The sequence below is a fragment of the Neophocaena asiaeorientalis genome, unplaced genomic scaffold, assembly GCF_003031525.2.
Source record: "Neophocaena asiaeorientalis asiaeorientalis breed wild unplaced genomic scaffold, Neophocaena_asiaeorientalis_V1.1 scaffold337, whole genome shotgun sequence".
NCBI classification, from domain to species: domain Eukaryota; kingdom Metazoa; phylum Chordata; class Mammalia; order Artiodactyla; family Phocoenidae; genus Neophocaena; species Neophocaena asiaeorientalis.
The window spans coordinates 567,318-584,526 of record NW_020175054.1 but is presented as its reverse complement, the minus strand read 5'-3'; the positions used below and the strand labels follow the sequence as shown (position 1 = coordinate 584,526).

The 17,209-nt window shown below is 54.1% G+C and overlaps 1 protein-coding gene across 4 annotated transcripts in view; it reads right to left on the bottom strand.

Annotated features, from left to right (window-relative positions):
• The window catches only part of SFXN5 (sideroflexin 5), a 119,812-nt gene that overhangs the window by 43,711 nt on the left and 58,892 nt on the right, over positions 1-17,209 (bottom strand). For all 4 annotated transcript variants that reach the window (XM_024763999.1, XM_024763996.1, XM_024763997.1 and 1 more), the window contains 4 exons: positions 16,080-16,133; positions 15,005-15,061; positions 13,583-13,648; positions 2,965-3,055 (listed from right to left, as the gene is read on the bottom strand). In XM_024763999.1, the coding sequence (XP_024619767.1) occupies positions 2,965-3,055; positions 13,583-13,648; positions 15,005-15,061; positions 16,080-16,133 (268 nt within the window). The remainder of the gene's footprint in view (positions 1-2,964; positions 3,056-13,582; positions 13,649-15,004; positions 15,062-16,079; positions 16,134-17,209) is intronic.

Here is a 17,209-nt window from a genome sequence, read left to right as displayed (position 1 = left end):
CACTGAAGACCTCCTTCTGCTCCACCCACCCCCGCCCCCACCCCCAACTACCAGGGCTTCATCTGATCACTTCCACTTGCATCAACCTGCTCCCCGTGTGCACTCAGGGCTCCGTGAGTCCCGTCTCTCCATCAGGCCAGGGGGCCAGAGGGCCAAAGGACCCTCTACAAGGTAAGGCAAGTCCTAAGCAGGCTTCTCAGTGGCCTTAATGGTGGCCTGGTGCAGTCTGGTCTCACCTGCCATGGGAAGCAGAGGTGGACACCTGGAGGGACCTAGGCCCTGCCAGTGTGCTGTTGGGCCAACAGATGCTCTGTCCGGCTGGAGGCCCTGGGGGATAAGGTGCAGAGAGGCCAAGTGCAGGGACTAGTCAGTGGCCTGAGAAGACCAGGGGGCTTTTAAGCCCCTGGGGGGTGAGATGCATGCCTGTTACCCCTGTACACCACTGTGTCAGTGTCCAGCCAGGGGGTTGGCAAGTGCCCATTTGCAGGTGGGCCTGGGATGGACACTGGGGGCCAGAGAGATGGAAGCCCGCATGTGGAGGAGGAGAGACAGGGGCAGTGGGTGGAAGGCAGGCAGGCACACAGCCAGGACTTGGGTAGTGGGCCTGAGGAAGCAGCCAGAAAGGGCCTACTGCTCTCAGGATCCTGGCGAGCAAGGACTATCAGGGCTGCAAACCACACCATGTATACCCTGAGCAACTGGCTAGGGATATGCAGGATTGCAAGACCCTCCATAATGGCTGGACCAGCGTGAGGGGCTGCAGCTCCTCCCTGACAAGAAAACAGGAGAGGAATCGACTGGAGCCCAAAGAGGGACAGGTCAGAAGGTCTCAGGTGGTGGTGGGGGGGCGGGTGCAGAATGGGTCAAACCTGAAAGCAGGGGCCCTCCTCCTGAGAGAGCCCCCAGAGAGGTTAAGACCACTTTCAAGGTCACACAGCAAGACGTCTGGCCAAGCAAGGCTGGAATGGTACCCTGGTGGAGTCCTTATCTGAATTTGGTTCAAGGACAGATTACATCTCAGCTGAGACCAAAATCCAGTCCAGTGCAGCTGAGAGCTGCCCCCTCCTCAGGCTGCATCTGACCCTCCAGCTCAGGATGGCTAGGAACGCAAGATCGGCAGCTGTGTTCACTCAATTAGGCCCCTTAACAAAGTCAGATCTAAAGAGTTATTCCATTAATGGCCCACACCAGAAATAGCTGAGAGTTCATTAGAAGTGTGGAGTTGCTATAGCAATTATCTGGGTCGGCTGAGGATCAGCCAGGTGGTTGGTCCTGGGAGTTCATTAGCCTCTGGGCCCACAAGGAGGTGGGGCTGCTCAATACTGATCTCCCACCTACTCACAGGGGCTTTTCAGGTGCTTCAAAGCACTTTCCTGTGAATGGAACTGGTCTGTGGTCTCATTTGATCCTCAGCTCAAGGCTGTAGGAAAGCAGGTACTGGTGCCCCCATTTTACAGATGGGGAAGCTGAGCCCTGGAGATGAAGAACAGGGTTGGGACCATGAGCTTGGGTCTCATGCCTGGCTCTTCAGGCTGAGCCTTGGTACCAGGGAGGTAATGGGACCTCATGCCTCTCCTGGGCCTGCTCCAGCTTTGTCTTCTGGCATGAGATGGGGAACTCAGTGTCATGGTTCAAGCACTTGCTTCTCCTTCTCTTTTGATGACTAATGGTGGTCAGCCTTGTGTTTCTTTCAGTGTCAGTGTTGTGTATTTCTTTTTAGTTTTTAAAAAAATCTTCAGGGCTTCCCTGGTGGCGCAGTGGTTGAGAGTCCGTCTGCCGATGCAGGGGACATGGGTTCATGCCCCGGTCTGGGAAGATCCCACATGCCGCAGAGCAGCTGGGCCCGTGAGCCATGGCCGCTGAGCCTGTGCGTCCGGAGCCTGTGCTCCGCAATGGGAGAGGCCACAACAGTGAGAGGCCCGCGTACCACAAAAAAAAAAAAAAAAAATTTTCACTGTTGTGCCCTTTCTCCAAATAAGGTGTAGGCTTCTTAAGAGCCAGGCTGGGCTTTGTGGGATCTCAGGGCCCAGGCCTGGGGCACCTGTTGTAAGCTCAGGGCTCCAAGACCAGCAAAGACTCTGCTGAAAGCAGGCGAAAGCCCCTACAAAGACATACACAAACACAAACGCACACACACACACACACACGTGCACGCACAGTTACCTGAATATGATTGGAGGCCCCTGAAACGTAAAGGGCCCACCACACAAGGGCTTGGAGTACCAGACTAGCGGGAGGCTTAAACCTTCCTCTGTGTCAGGAACCCCTGTGACAGGCTGGTGAGGCCTTATGCACCCCTCCCCAAATAATGTCTCTAAGTGCATAAAACAAAATATGTAGGATTACAAAGGGATTATATTGAAATAAGTTATCAAAATATGTTTTCAATTGTGATACAGTAATAGATGTGATTTTAAACTAATTAAAAGACAAGATCTACTGGTGGGTCTATGAAATATAATTTTGAATCAGTGTTGCGCATAAATGATGTTTTAAGATGTTTGTAACAACTGTAGTGTGGCATGAAAATACCTGTGATTCCTACTGGCGACAGACACAAGTCCTGCTGATTACTGTGATTTGCTGCCTACATTCATGATGGAAGGAAATGTTAAATTTCAGTTAGAGGTTAGTATAAATATTTTCCCCAACCAAGTCCACGAGATCTACTGCATTCTATCTACTGACCCCTTGGGGGTCTAGGGATCCCCGGTTAAGAATCTCTGTGCTAAAAACAGAATCTCAGGCACAGAGTTGGTCAGTGGCACCCCAGTCACCCTTTATTCTACCTACACACATTTTGTTCCAGTCGCCCCAGCCAGGAGACACCCGCCCACCCAGTGTCAGGAGAGGTGTGGAGGGGCCGTCCAGCTCCCCCAGAGCCCGGCCGCCCCACACGCCCACAGGTGGCACATGCATGCCTGTGCACACACGCACAGACACTCCTCACTGTGCAAGGCTTACCTACGGCGGGGAACGGCACAAATCTCTGGACGAGGAGGCGGGTGGCCGGGGTGAACTTGTTGGCTTTCTGAACCAGGACATTAAGGCCCACCTTAGAAAGAGAAAACAGAAAGAGTGTGTGGTGCTACAGCGGCCCATGGGAGGAAGGGGCAGGCTGGGGGAAGAGCAGAGAGCGAGGGGCACCATCTTGCCTTGGAACTGCACTCCAGACCCTACATCCTCAGCATGACCTCGTGCTGCCGAGCCCCAGTGTGGCTCCTTAAAGCATCACTGCCCAGTCGTCCCAGTTAACCGGCCCATGAGAAAGAGGGAGAGGAAAAGCATCAGCTACACACACACACACGCACATGCACACACACACACGTGCACACCTATTGCCTCTCTGGGGAGAGGAAAAGGGACGGTGTGGAGGTTGCTGTTAGAAGAATCTATAATCTGCAAATAAGTGAAGTATAGAATGCCCCTCATTCCCACCCAGCTTCTTAAGTACCACATTCCTGGTGTCCCAGGCATGGGTCTGGCCAGACAGGGAGGACTCAGCACAGGGGGACTCACAGGTGACTGGAGAGGTAAGCAGAGCCGCCCAGAGCAGGACGGGAGTGCATCGGACTTCCTGGGCTCTCTGTCCATCTTCACTCAGACTCCAGCTCCCCTCACCCAGCGCAGGACACCTGGGCCCCCCTTGCCTTTGCCTTGGGCACTCCCACTCCAGTCCATCCCCCATGCCGACCCTCGTCTTCCTAGAACACAGATCCAATCCTGTCCGCCGTGACAGCTCCTCCCCATGGCCTGTGCAAGTAGGTGAGTCTCCTCCATGCAGCAGTTGTGGCCTCTATAACCTCCCTTCCCCACTCCCCCAACACCCACATTCTCTCTCCGTGAGTTCAGTCAACTGAAACGTTATGTGCATTTCCCACCTCAGGGCCTTTGCTCTTGCTGGTCTCTATGCCCCAAACCCCTTCCTTCCCCTGCTCAGTCTACGCCTTTTCTTTAAGGCCCAGCTCTGAGCGCCACCTCCCAGTGCCTTTAACACTGGGAGTCACTTAACCTTTCTCTGCCTCAGTTTCCTTATCTGTAAAAGGGACAGTAACGTCTACAGCACCCCAGGGCTGTTATAAGAATGTATGTACAGTGCTTAGCATGAGCCTGGCATGTAAGAGGCCTCAATTAATGAATCTATGTAAGAATGACGTCACCTCTCCCAGGCAGAAAGTCTCTCCCTCGCACATCACCAGCCCCTCCTTCCCAGCACTCAGTAGCCTGTTTGTGGGTCTAATGCCCCCGCTGGACTGAGAGGGAGGGATTGGGCCTTCTTCATCTTTGTATGCCTGGCCGTTAGGGCAGGGGATGGCACAGAGTACATGCTCAGTGAAGCAGTGGCTGAGGAATAAATGCAACAAAGAAGTGAATGGATGGAGAGATCAGCAAAGTCTGGAAGAGGGGCTTCTTGGAGGAGAGGAAGGTGGAGTTCGGCTGCGGTGAAGGGCGTTCCGGTGGGGAAACCGCATGCGCACAGGCGCGGGGAGACAAAAGAGGATGTCTGTGGCCAGACCAGAAGATGGGTGTATAGAGGCCTTTGCTCCCCCAAACTGAGGCCAGGGCCAGCCCTCCCCTGTGGGACTGTGGACCTGATGGGGCTGGGGACAGCCTGCTCTCGGCCTGGCACACCTGGTGGTTCAGCAGGCCACCCTGGCTCTGGCCTCAACCTTCTGGGTTGTTGGGGAAGATGAAGAACCTTGGGAAAGCCTCCAGGGCTGCAGGGTGCCCGCAGCAGTCAAATCAGGGCAGGCATGGCACGAATGGCCCAGCCCAGGCCATAACTGTGAGGCCTGGGAAGATAAGAAGTGCCAGCTCGCCATTCCCTGGGCAGTCCAGGACCCCGCAGAGCCAGAGTGCTGCCAGGCAAAGCCGGCCTGGGCCCTCAGGTGCCTGGCCTCCATTTGAAGCCTCAAGCTGGTGGTCAAAGTCAAATTCTTATCCTCTCTGCCTGCTCAAGGGGAGGCAGGGAGGCACAGAGACGTGCGGCAGCTTGGACACACTTCAGTGGAGGGGGTGGGGGCAGGCTGGGGGGTGCTGCCCGCCTACCCTGGCCCCTGTGGCCCTGCTTCCAGGCTGCCCCTGCTGCTCAGATGGAACTCACCAAGGCCAGGTCTCCCCACTTTCAGCAGTAAGTGAGTGACTACCTCTGTGACTCAGAAATGGTTCCCCCAACCCCCCAAAATACCAGGGAATATGTTCCTACAGGGTGCCATTGTGGAGGGAAGCCAGAGGACACACAGGGGGGCGTTAGCCGTGAGGAAAAGGAAAGGGGCATGTGGAGATACCAGGCCAAGTGCTGGGCACACCGTATGAAACATCTTAATTAAATCCCCACTAGCAGGCTTACAGATAGGGCGTGTTGCCCCTTTTAACAGATTCAGAGAAGTTCAGACAGGTTCAGATAGGTTAAGTAACTTTGCCCAAGGACAGACACTATTATGAGGCAGGTGAAACTAGGATTCAAACCCAGAGTCTGCTAATTCCAAAGCCTTGCTCTTAGCCACTGTGCTATTTACTTTCCAACTGTCTTCCATCTCAATGAGGAATGTCTGACAGGACATCTTTTAAAATTACTACAAGCCATTTAAAACTGGCTGTTTGCAAAGCAAAAGCCTCCCTGAAAAGACCAGCCTGGGGCTGGGGCCCAGAGGCCTGGAAGGCAGCTCCAGGCAGAGAAGATAGGGGTCTTGAGCCACCTCTGCCCTTGGCAGCTAGAATATAGAAGGTCTGGGTTCAAAACCCTCCACATTTGTTTGGAAAGATGCAGGAAGTGCTGCAGGAATGGGAAGCAGGAGTCCTCTGAGAAGCCAGCAGGGAGCTGGAACCCTTCCCTGGCAGCCTCTTGAGGGCAGGCCAGGCTGGAGAGTGGTGGGAGGGCAGGAAGGAATAGTGATCATTGGTTGTAGCAAACACTCAGACATGCCCACTGCCCTCAAGCCCTCCCCTCCTTGGCTGGCTGTTCTTCCCACCGGCTAGGATTGGCACAGCCCAGAGTGATGACCCAGCCTGTCTCCCCCACCCCAGGTGGGAGCCCAGGCTAGGGAGGAGGAAAGAAGAGAAAAACAATTCTTGGGTCCCAGGTCTCTTCTGACTGCCCCTTCCCTGAAGCCACCAGGGTCTTCCCAACATGGACGGGTGAGATTCAGTGAGGCGCACACACTTTTCTAAGTGCGCAGCCCACATGCCTGAGCATGTGGGAAGGGGCTGGGACCAGCAAAGTAGGGAGAAGGCCCAGGCACATGTGTGGCTGCAAGCTCGCTAGGAGCCATTGAGGTCACGCTGTCCACTCATCAAGGATGTGCCTGGTGGCAAGAAGGCATGAATACAGGGGAGGCCCCCAATCCAGACCTTAGTGTCCCAACAGCTAGGATGGCCACAGCCTGGGAAGGAACCAGGGTGGGCTGCTGACTGGGTTGGGAGCCTGTCTGTTCTGGTTCCTTGGGGACCCTTTGGCCTGGAACATTTGGTGGAGCCCATTAAAATTAAAAAGCCAAGTGGCTGGTGGCTCTGAATGCCAGCTCACTTTCCCTGGCATGGTGGGTCCTGTTTAAGGGAACCAGCTGGCATTAATGGCACACAACTCATCACGAACAGCAGCTAGTGATCAGAAAAATCTGAGCTAACAATCGGGTTCAGGAAAGATAATGAGATATGGAACAATCACTGCAGAGGGTCCCCCGGGGTCTGTTTTAACAGCTTCCAGATAAGCCACAAAATAGAAATTAACCAAACAGGGGCTGTATTTTGGTGGAGAGGAACACAAACGGGGTGCAGATTCTTCATAAGAATTCCCCATGTGGCCAGCAGACAGGGGTCCTGGGAGAAGCCAGAGCCCAGGACCCATGGGACATCAGATTTGGCCGGAGGAAGCAGTGGACTTTCTCTGGCTACCTCTCTCCAAGCTCTGGCTCCCAGGTGGGTAAATTTGCCATGGGCAGCTGAGAAGGTCAGAGGAAGAGGAGGGAGGACTGGCTCCCTGGCCGTCCGCTTTGGTGGAGATAAGTGCTGACCAGTACCAAGAATTGGGGTGGGGTGGGAGCTCCATGTCACAAGACCTTCAGTGTCATGTGCTACATGGCTGATAACTGTCTCCTTGAGTATGAAGGTCCTTCCAGGCCAACACCAGCCTAGCTTCTGCAAGGCCTGAGAGGAGACCTCAGATGGGATTGGGGCAATGCCTGCATCACGCAGGCTGTGTCCTCCACTCCAGCCCACATTTCTGGTCCCCTGCGGGATGCCTCTGTCTCGATGGACTTCAGGCACTCCACCTGCACACACCACAAATGAAGGCTATCCTTCTCCTCCTCAACCACACCCGGTCTGCCTCTCCCATTCCCAGCTCAGCTCCTCAAGCCAGAAACCTAGAAGTCTACCTGGACAGGAATCTCTGCCACCCCACATCCAGCCCACGGGGCAGAGCTCCCTGTTCTATCCACTCAGTGTCTTGAATGCAGCTACTTCTCTCTCTCTCTGCTCCTACCACTTAGCTTAAGCACCCATCGCTTCTCCCTGGACAGCTACCCACATCCTAACTGGGCTCCCTACTCGCACACCTGACCCCTCTAATCCCCTGTATAATCCGCAGCAGCCAGAGTGGACTTCCAAAACTGGATACCAGCGTGCATTAGTCTTTCAGTGGCTTCACTGCACTTAAGACCCGCAGGGCCCTGCATGACCTCCAGGCCGTGCTTGCAAGGCTCCAGCCACCTTGCCACCGCCCTGCCTCTCCAACAAGCAAGTTCCCTCTCTCCTTCCCTCCCTCCCTCTCTCTCAAGCCCTGCTGTCCCTTGGCTTCCTCACTTTTCAGCTTGAACATCAAGCCCTCAAAGAGGCCTCCTCTTCACTCGGGGCTCTCCTTTTGCAGCCTCTCAGAGAACCTGGAACTCTTCCTCCCATGTACCTATTACAGTCCCTAAGTATATTCATTTACTTCTTAAAATGTTGGGAATCAAAGTTACACATGTATATTATGAGAAACAGAATTGCACAGAAGCATTTTTACCTGTGGACTCTTTACTAAATATCCATCTCTCCCAATAGGCTCTAAGTGCTGGGCACAAGGACCGTGTATACTCTCTTATTCCTCATGGAATTTCTGGTGCCTGGTGAAATGAGTAGGTTCCTAATAAATGTTTCTAGATAAATCAAGTGATTGATTTCTGAGGCAGAAAAAAAAGAGCCATGAAGGAGACACCTGATGCAGCCGCTGCTGTCCACCTCAGCAAGCACAGCTCTCTGGGGCTAGATGCTGCATGCACAGGTCTAAGGTCACCTGAGCGTATGGCTCACCCACTCTGCCAGGAGGAGGGGCCTTGAGGGGGCAGCCCCCAGGGCTGTGAAGGCTTCTGAGAAAGGGGATGCCCAACTGAGCCCTAAGGGAGAGTAGGACGCAGCCAGGTAAGAAGGGAGGGGGACTCAGCAGGCTTCAGAAGCATGAAATACCAGGTTGTCTGCAGCTGGCTTTGCAGACTCTACTGGCACCTGCCATAAGGGGGTCCAAGGGGCCCTGGAGAACAATGGAAGGGGCATGTCTGAAAGGAGGGATGGCATGAGGTCAGAATTTAGGATCTACTCTTGGGTGGTGGATAATATAACTATGTGGTCAGGGATTTTTGTGGACCCTGGTGGAGCAAGGGCTGGGGCAGGTCAAGGAATCTGTGAGGTACCAAAAATGCCCACCAGAGGGCGCGTGTTGTAGAATAAACTCTTGGTAACAACCAGTGGACCCTGACCCTCTATGGAGGTCAACCGTCCTGCAACCCCAACCAAACTCACTTGGCAACTGGTTCAAGAGCAAAGGGCCAAGGTAGCCAGGACAGAGTTATGCACAGCTTCACACACCACGCAGCTCCAGCTGCAGCTGTGTGGCTTCTCTGCTAGCAATAGTGACCAACACTGACCCCTGAACCATTCCCCATAGGAACCTGCTGGCTACCTGCTAGAAAGCCAATGACATCAGACCCCTTCCATCTAGGAAGGACAACAACTTGTCCTCCCCAGAATAGATGTGAAGCCGATATTTGCATCAGACTTGCCACTGCCAGCATCACCATCTGCGGGCTTTTGGAACAGTTCAGATTCTGATACAGGGTCCATACCATGGGCCCTCCAACCTGGAAGCCCCACAGAGTGAAAGCAGTGAGACAACAGTACGGTCTGGATTCTCAGGCTGTTGACCTCCTACCTCCATCAGGCTCAGAGAAGAATAGCTGGGCCTGAGCTACACCCTGGATCAGGGAGGACACCCTGAGCTACACCCTGGACCACGGAGGCACCATGAGCTACACCATGTACCACAGAAGACACCGGTGAGGACACCAATGAGGACGCTGAGGCACAGAGGTGAAGTCAGTGACAGAGCTGGCTTAATCAGACACTATTCTGCTGACAAAGGACACATTTTTCTTCCTGCTCCCCTGTGGCGTGAGAAGGTGGGAAAAGCCAAGCAGTGTTCTCGGCTTCCAGCTGGAGGAACTGTTACCATGCACTCTGGTAAACAAGTCCCTCCCAGGTACCCTGAGAACAGTGGGGACTGGGAGAACATTTTTGAGGGGCTCTTTAAGAGTAACGAGGGGTTGCACTTCCACCCACCTTCGTACTTGGTTCCTGGGCTTTCTGCAAGACTGCCCCTGGCTCACTCTGTGCTTGAGGGGGTAGCTCAGGGTGTGCCTTAGGAGATGGACATCCAAACGGTGCCTGGCACATTGTAGGCACTCCACAAGTGTTAGCCATTATGATTACTTGCCAGCCTAACTATCACAGGGACATGGAGCTCCAGTAAGCAATGGGAGCTGGGAGGGGGAGGGGTTCAGCCCAGGGTTCCCCTGGGATACCTCCTTGTGCCCTGCTGTCTAGGGTAACACACAGTCACTGCATCCTATACAGAAAGGACCCTCCAGGGTGCAAGCCCTTTAGGAATAGAGGTCAGCATTTCTCCAACAGGGCAAGTCTTCGGCCAGCGTGGACCTGGCTGAAGGTGAAGCGTCTGAGGATACGACTCTCATACTCTGGCTCCACCATCCAGCTCCTGACCGTTCATGTGGGACTTTAGCCCTGAGCCTTCCTCTCCAGCCCCAAGTCCACTCTCATCCAGGACCCCGTGTCCACAAGGGTGGTCCATCTGCTGGGCCAGCCACCCCCCCACGACTTTCCCCCCAGCCCTCTTTGCCTGTACCCCCTGCAACACCCCGGGGTCCCTGAGCCCAGGCAGAGGTTCCTGGCATGGCTCTCCTAACTCCTGACAAGGCACCCGTGATGACTTATGACCAGCCCCCACTACCCCGGCCCCTCCCGCTTCCGCGTCACCCAGTCATCATCACTCCTGGTACGGCAGCCACACTCACTTTCTGACAGCTTCCGGAATCTGTCATGCTCTCCTTTTCCTGCGTGCCTCTTTGTGTGCTGTGCCCTCTTTCTGGAGCACCGGACCCTGCCTTCACTTCTCTCCAGTCTGTCTTCTAAGAGTCAGCCCTGTGTTAATTAGGGGGCGCTCCCCTGAGTCCCCCCTCACCCAAGTCACCTCATCATAATTCTGGTGACACCACAGAGTTTCCTCAGCTTCCCCTCTCGGCATCTTGAAGGACACACCAGTCTGTGCAACCCCCCCAGCACCTGCAAAGGGCCCGGCACAGTTGCACCCCTGAAGGGAGAGAATGGGTATCCCTCTGGTAGTCAGGGCTCAGCGGGGTTGACCACAGAAGTGCTCAACACAAAAGCCCGAACTAAAGCACAGCAAGCGCTGACAGAACTTCCTTTGTTAAAAGACAGCAAACTGCTAGATTTCAAAAATAACTTAAGACGAAATTTCTTTTTTATTCCCGAGCAAGAAACCAGACATTGCCAGATCTATTTAGAGGGTTCACCAAAAGGCTGCTAACCCCCTGCCGGTGGTCCTGCCACCAGCATGAGACTGCAGTTAAGGATGCACACTAGGGATCCCTGACTCCTGGGGCTGCTGCCCAAGGTCAGGGGCTCTTCTGAGAGGGGAAAGGGCTCTCTTGGGTCAGGAGAGGAGGCTGGACTCCCAGGGCCTGGCCTCTACTCCAGCGGGTCCTCAATCCCTGGGATCTGCCCTTGGCCTGTCAGCCCCCATCCACGCCACCTGCTTGTAGGGACTCATTTTAATTAATACCAGAACTGGGCCAACCACTGGGGCCGTGACACTTGTTTGCAGGTCATCTACTCCTAACAGGCTCACCCTGGGGGGGGATTTGTCACTAACTGAAGCAGAGATCAGTTAATGAGGCCGCAGGGCCTGGGCTTCCAGAGAACAAGGGAAAGGAAAATAAAATAAAGCCTCTTTCTTTGGAGGTTTTGTGATTTACACACACAAAAGAAAAGCAAGCAAGCTGCAAATTTTCCAAGTCAGAAACTCCACTCCATCTGCCGGAGTTAGACCCTTACTGTGCGCAGACGTCAGGCAGAGGGACGCAGCCCCTGGCGGATGGAGCACAGAGGGGCCTCCTGAGGCCAGCAATCGATCAGCAACCTAATTAACAAGTATTTATGGAGCAATACTCCCCACCCTCCTCCGTGGGGGAGAAGACACAGGGCCTGTCCCTGGTTAACTTGAAATCCAGTAGAACAATGAGTGGACAGGACATGGGGCGTAACTGAGTGAGTGCATGAGAAGGACAGAAGCTTCTAAGACTTGGGGCTGGCATGGTTGGGGAAACACCTCCTGGAAGGGCTCTGCAGCTAGGTGGGGAAGGGGAAGGAGGGTGTCCCCAGCAAGGCACACTCTCTGGGGGCCATGACAGCCCAGCGTGAGTCCCCATCCCTGCGGTTAAGACCGTGGCTCTGAGAGCCCTGGAGGGCCCTCAGCCCCCAGTAACTCTGCAGCTTGGGTATCAGAACCCCCAACCCACAATCTGGGCTGGTTCTGGCCTTATGAAGCAGTTGGGATGGAATGACTGAGGACCTCAAGGGTGGGACGGTGAGGACTGCGGAAGCAGAGAGCCCGGAGCCCTCCGAAGAAGCCGTGTCCCCGCAGCCCCAGGCCCGCAGGAGGAGGATGTCCCAGCAGGACAGTCGTCCCCTCCACTCAAGCCCGTCCGAGCCAAGGCCGCTCGGGATTCTCCCCGTGGGCCTTCCCCCTCCCAGCTCCTCTACACGGTCCCTTAAATCTCAAAGAAGGAACATGGGATTTTCAAGCTGCTAAACTAGGCAAAGTGATGGGCTCCTCTTGCCATAAGGAGCAGGAAGGAGGCGACAGAGCCTTTCTCCTCTCTCACAAGAGCCCCTGACGCTGGCCAGCAACCCACCAGAATCAGAGATCCCCAGTTTGTATGACCCTCAAATGAAGTCTCATGCTGGGTTGCAGGACCACCAGGGTTTCCCCTGCATCAGCAGGCGGACCCTCAACCACTGCGCCACCAGGGAAGCTCAGCAGTCTCTTGATGAACGATCTAAATAGATTTGGTAATTCTGGCTTCATGCTTGGGGTAAGACATAAGGATTCAGGGAAGGAGAGTGATCTTGGGCATGAAGTGGGGACCCCACCCACCCACCTAACAGCTGTTTGGAGGTGAACCTGGTCCACATGGGAGCAGAGTAAACGAGGCCATCTCAGAACAGCCCCAAATCCCTGTCTTAGGAGAGCAGTGAAATAAATGATGGTACACGGTAGGTACAATGGGTTAGTACACAGGCGTGAACAACTACATTTATCTGATGACATGACAAAGTGGGTTTTACAAAAAGATTATTAGATGTGAGTTTTTTATTAGATGTGAATGTTTTTTTAATTTGTATTTCCTAATTACTTTTCCTACCAATTACATGTATTTATCGTGTAATGAAGTTGTGAGGCAACTTTTGACCTCTGGAGTGGGCTATAGGAGACCACCCAGCCAGGATGGAGAGAGGACCAGATGGAGGTACAGGGTGGGATGAACATGCCAAGGTCTCGGGAGCTTGGGCTTCTATTCTGGCTCTGGCCCAGGCCCCTTGCTGTGTCACCTGGGATACATCCTTACACCCTCACACAGTCAGTCTATAAACCTCCCCTACTTAGTAGCTGCTATATTCTCAAAATGAGCCTATTGCCCCTGTCCTGAGGAATTCACAGGACTCCAGGAAGGCTTAGAGCTGTGACCACATGACTGAGGCCACCAAGAGGGGACCCAGGGAACTCAGGCAAAGGGCAAAGGGGAGCTGACATTTGGGCCAACTTTGGGGATGGATCAAAAGCCCCTCCACTCCTGCATCGGCTTCATGAAGACCAGCTCCTCTGAGGAGGGTGTCGGGTAAACATGGGCCCCTCTAGGGCAGACATCCTGCCCCCGGCTGGAGTGTGCAGCCCTTCGTGTGGCCCACAGGCACTGCCTCACCTCCCCGCCTGCTCTCCCAAACCTGGAGCACTGGCCTGTGCTCCCCCTCTGTGAAAGCGTCACCAGGGTCTACTCTTCTCCGCCTAGGAAGACGGCCCTGACGGCCCACACCCAGAAACCCTGTCTCCCATGCCCCTTGCCCAGCCCTGACCCTCAGATAAGGTCTGGCCTGAGATGCTGGGTGGGGCAGTCACAGAGCAGCAGGATGGAGAGGACGCCCAGGGGGCGGGGAGTCTGGGGTTACTCACAGCGATGGAGACGGCACTGATGACAGCTCCCAGGTAGCCCTGGATGAACTTGGATGCAGGTGAAGGCTGGAAAACAGAGACAGAATTTCAGGTCCCCTGGGTGTCCCAAGCTCCCACCCTCCACCCTTGCAAATGGCCCAACCAGTAAGAGGCAATCCTGCCCCCGAGCCTGGAGGGGCAGGCAAGGAGGAAGGCCTCTGGAAGCCAAAAGGATCTAGGCCTCCCTCAGCGCAGCTCCGCACATGGAAACACAGGGCAGCTATGTCTAGGGAGACGCCAAAGGGCCTTCTGCCCTGCTCTAGAAAGGCCCTTGGCAGACACTGCTGGCTGCGGGTAGAAAATAGCAAGGGCCAAAGTGGGCCGTTTATGGCTGGGGCAAGCAGATCCAGTTTAGGAAGGCTAAATGTTGCAAGTGGGCCGTTTGGCACCCAGAGCATTTTCTCGGGGGACATGGCAGTGTCAAGGTGGCCACAGCCTGGCTGGCTCTCACGGTCCTGGTCAGCCATGCAGGGCTTCCAGGCCAGTAGGAGACAGTTGCTAAATATTTCTATGGGAAAATGGATCCCAAGTTGCAACACAAAAAATTAAGGAAAAGCTGAGGAACTACGACAGCAATTCTGGAGATATTTGGTTTAAGGTGAATGGGAGCCATCTAAGCAGAGATGTCTGTGTGCGAAGCATATGAGCAAGGCATGGGTCGAAGGTTTAGATGGGAGGAGGGGGAAGGTCCTCAGGGTATCAGGCCCTGAAGTTCCTACCACCCAGGACAGCTCATAACTCCCCTATCACTCCCCACCAAAGATATAAATGTCCAGACCCTCTCCTCCCCAAACTGACAGCCCCCCAAGGGGAACTAGATTCCTCTCCTCTGCTGCCTTTGGACGGAAATGTGGGAGAATGGACCAAGGGGAAAGGCAGCCTTGCCAGCGAAGCAGGCGCCCAGCCCCTTCCTAGACAAGAGAAGGGTGGCTGGACCTCCACTGTGAGCTCGTCCCAGGAGTGCAGGGGACTTTGGGGAGGACGTGCCAGTCCTCTCAGACCCCTCACCCTCGAGCAGCCCTTTAGCTTTGCAGCTGACAATCCTAGGGCACTGAGGCAGCTTCCAGGCAAGCTTGGAGGAAGTTTAGAGGAAGTCAGTCCCCACGTGGCTGATGCTGTCCTGATCCAAGATCTGGGTATAAGCGCTGCCCAAGGGGAATTCTGAAGCCAGCGGAGCTCATCCCTTTGGCCGCGCGCGCCACACTCCCACGTTCTGGGCCTTCGTCACTTCGCGTGAGCAGCCCCTCCCCAGCAGGGCCCCTCCTGAAGGCCTGGCAGTAAAACCCAGAGGAGAAGCCCTGATGGTGGCATGCCACACTGTAGGGAGGGAGAGGGTCACCCCAGCCTGAAGCCTGACACCAGGTGGTGGTCTGCGATGCTCACCTTCGTAGCGTTCCGGTTTGCATAGTTGACACAAGCATTGTGGCTCTGGTTCAGCCACTGAAAGGCAATGCGGGGAGAGGAGAAGTCAGGAAAGGTGTGGTCACCTCCCTGAAAGCAGGCCTGGACCTGGGAGGCCACACCCCTCCAGAAAGACACGGGTGTCTAGTTCACGGTAGTCCCATCCATCCCCTGAGTTAGCGTGAGCAACCATCCTGGTTCGCCAGGACAGCGCAGTTTTAGCACCGAAAGGCCCCGGTCCTGGGAAACCCCTCAGTTCCTGGCAAACCAAGACACTGGTCCCACCCAGGCCAGCTATCCATCTCAGTCCAGAGATGGCCACCTCTCCCAAAATTCTGGTGTTCACTGCCCCAAATGGGCCCCACTGCCTTTGCCACATCACCCTTTTTATACTAATGACTGGACAGAAGGTGGACACTTAAGCCCCCGGAATGCCCGACAGCTCTGAGCCTCAGTGCCCTACACCACTCACAGAGCCCAGTGCCCTACACCACCTGCAGAGCCCAGACACAGACATTATTAGGAGCTTTTCTTTTTTCAGGAAGACTCTGACATTTTCTCCTGAAGACAGACAGGTTTTTCTTCCTGCCCCTCTCTCTCTACACAGATACATACTGAGCTTCTACTGTTTTCAGAGAGCCACGCCCCAGACTATCTCCAAGGGCAGAGACCAGGGTCTGTGATGCTTTTTCACCCACATCACTACCTTGGAGTTGGGGGTGGATTACCTTCCCCACAGATTTGGGTAAGGCTGATGTCAAAATGAGGCTGTAGGGCTCAAGGTCACTGGCCATGGGACAAGCATCCAGGTGAGGGCACCCGCCAGCCCTCATCACCTCTGTGCAAAAGTCAGAGCACCTATAATGGCCCAAGACTTGGGCTGCGGGCCCGAAGTCCTGGGGTTTCTCCCAGTGGCTTCTGGGTTAGGGAGGAGTAGGAAGTGGGGTGACTTTCCCCGAGGGGCCTGGATGGAGAGGAGACACTGGGACAGGCTGTTCCAACCAGCACGTGTTGGGTGCCCCCTTCAGGAGCCCTCTGCTTGCAGGGAAACTGTTACCTGCCAGAAGACAGTGGACGCCAATGTCTGATTGGGCAAGAGAAGACCAACCACCTATGAGAGAGAGAGAAAAGGCTGAAGAAGGCAAAAGAAACGCCCTATGCTTTTGTAAAGAAAAATGACACAGCCATGAACAAAAGTGAGCTGGATCTGTACAAACTGATGTGTATGATAAGTATATTCAAACTACTGCCCACAGTGAGATGATGTACGATGAAAAAACTTGGTTGCAGAATTATATGACAACATAATCCCATTTTTATAAAGAAAAAAAAATCTCATCAGATACACCCACATACACAAATACACATACATATACATATCTCCAGGCATGAAAAAATCTGTAGCACGGCAGGTAGACGTCCCTGGAGGTCAGGTTACATGGTACTTTCTCACATTCTTCTTGAATATTTCTGTGTTCTTTTTAACAGCGGACATGCATATTTTTGTAATTGGTGGGCAGGGGAACAATAAAAACAAACCAGCAAACAAAAGGAAGGCCTTTACTTCCACCCAACTAACCTGGCTCCTTCACACCCTAGCCATCCAATAGGATTTTTTTTTTTTTGCGGGGGGTGGTTCGTGGGCCTCTCACTGTTGTGGCCTCTTCCGTTGCAGAGCACAGGCTCCGGATGCGCAGGCTCAGCGGCCATGGCTCACAGGCCCAGCCGCTCCGCGGCACATGGAATCTTCCCGGACCAGGGCACGAACCCGTGTCCCCTGCATTGGCAGGCGGACTCTCAACCACTGCGCCACCAGAGAAGCCCTCCATTAGGATTTTTGTGAGGATTCAATAAGAATCATTTCAAAGGCCTTAAGTGCTTTACAAAGACAAGTAGGGAAATTTATATATTATCTCTGGGCCCCCATGAAGCAACACCTACACTATGTTTAAGCTATTGAATAAAACATAGATATCTAATAAGTATTTGTTGAATGTGCGAATGAATGAACAAATACACACATACGACCAAGTCTGGTTACATAAGTGTGCATCCATTAGTCCCAAAGCCCAAATATCACCTAAGACCTAGACTCAGTGACTTTGTTTTTTTTGGTTTAAGTCAAGATTCATTGCCTGATCTTGACACTGACCAAATCTTAGACTTCGGGGATCCATGTGTGTCTCT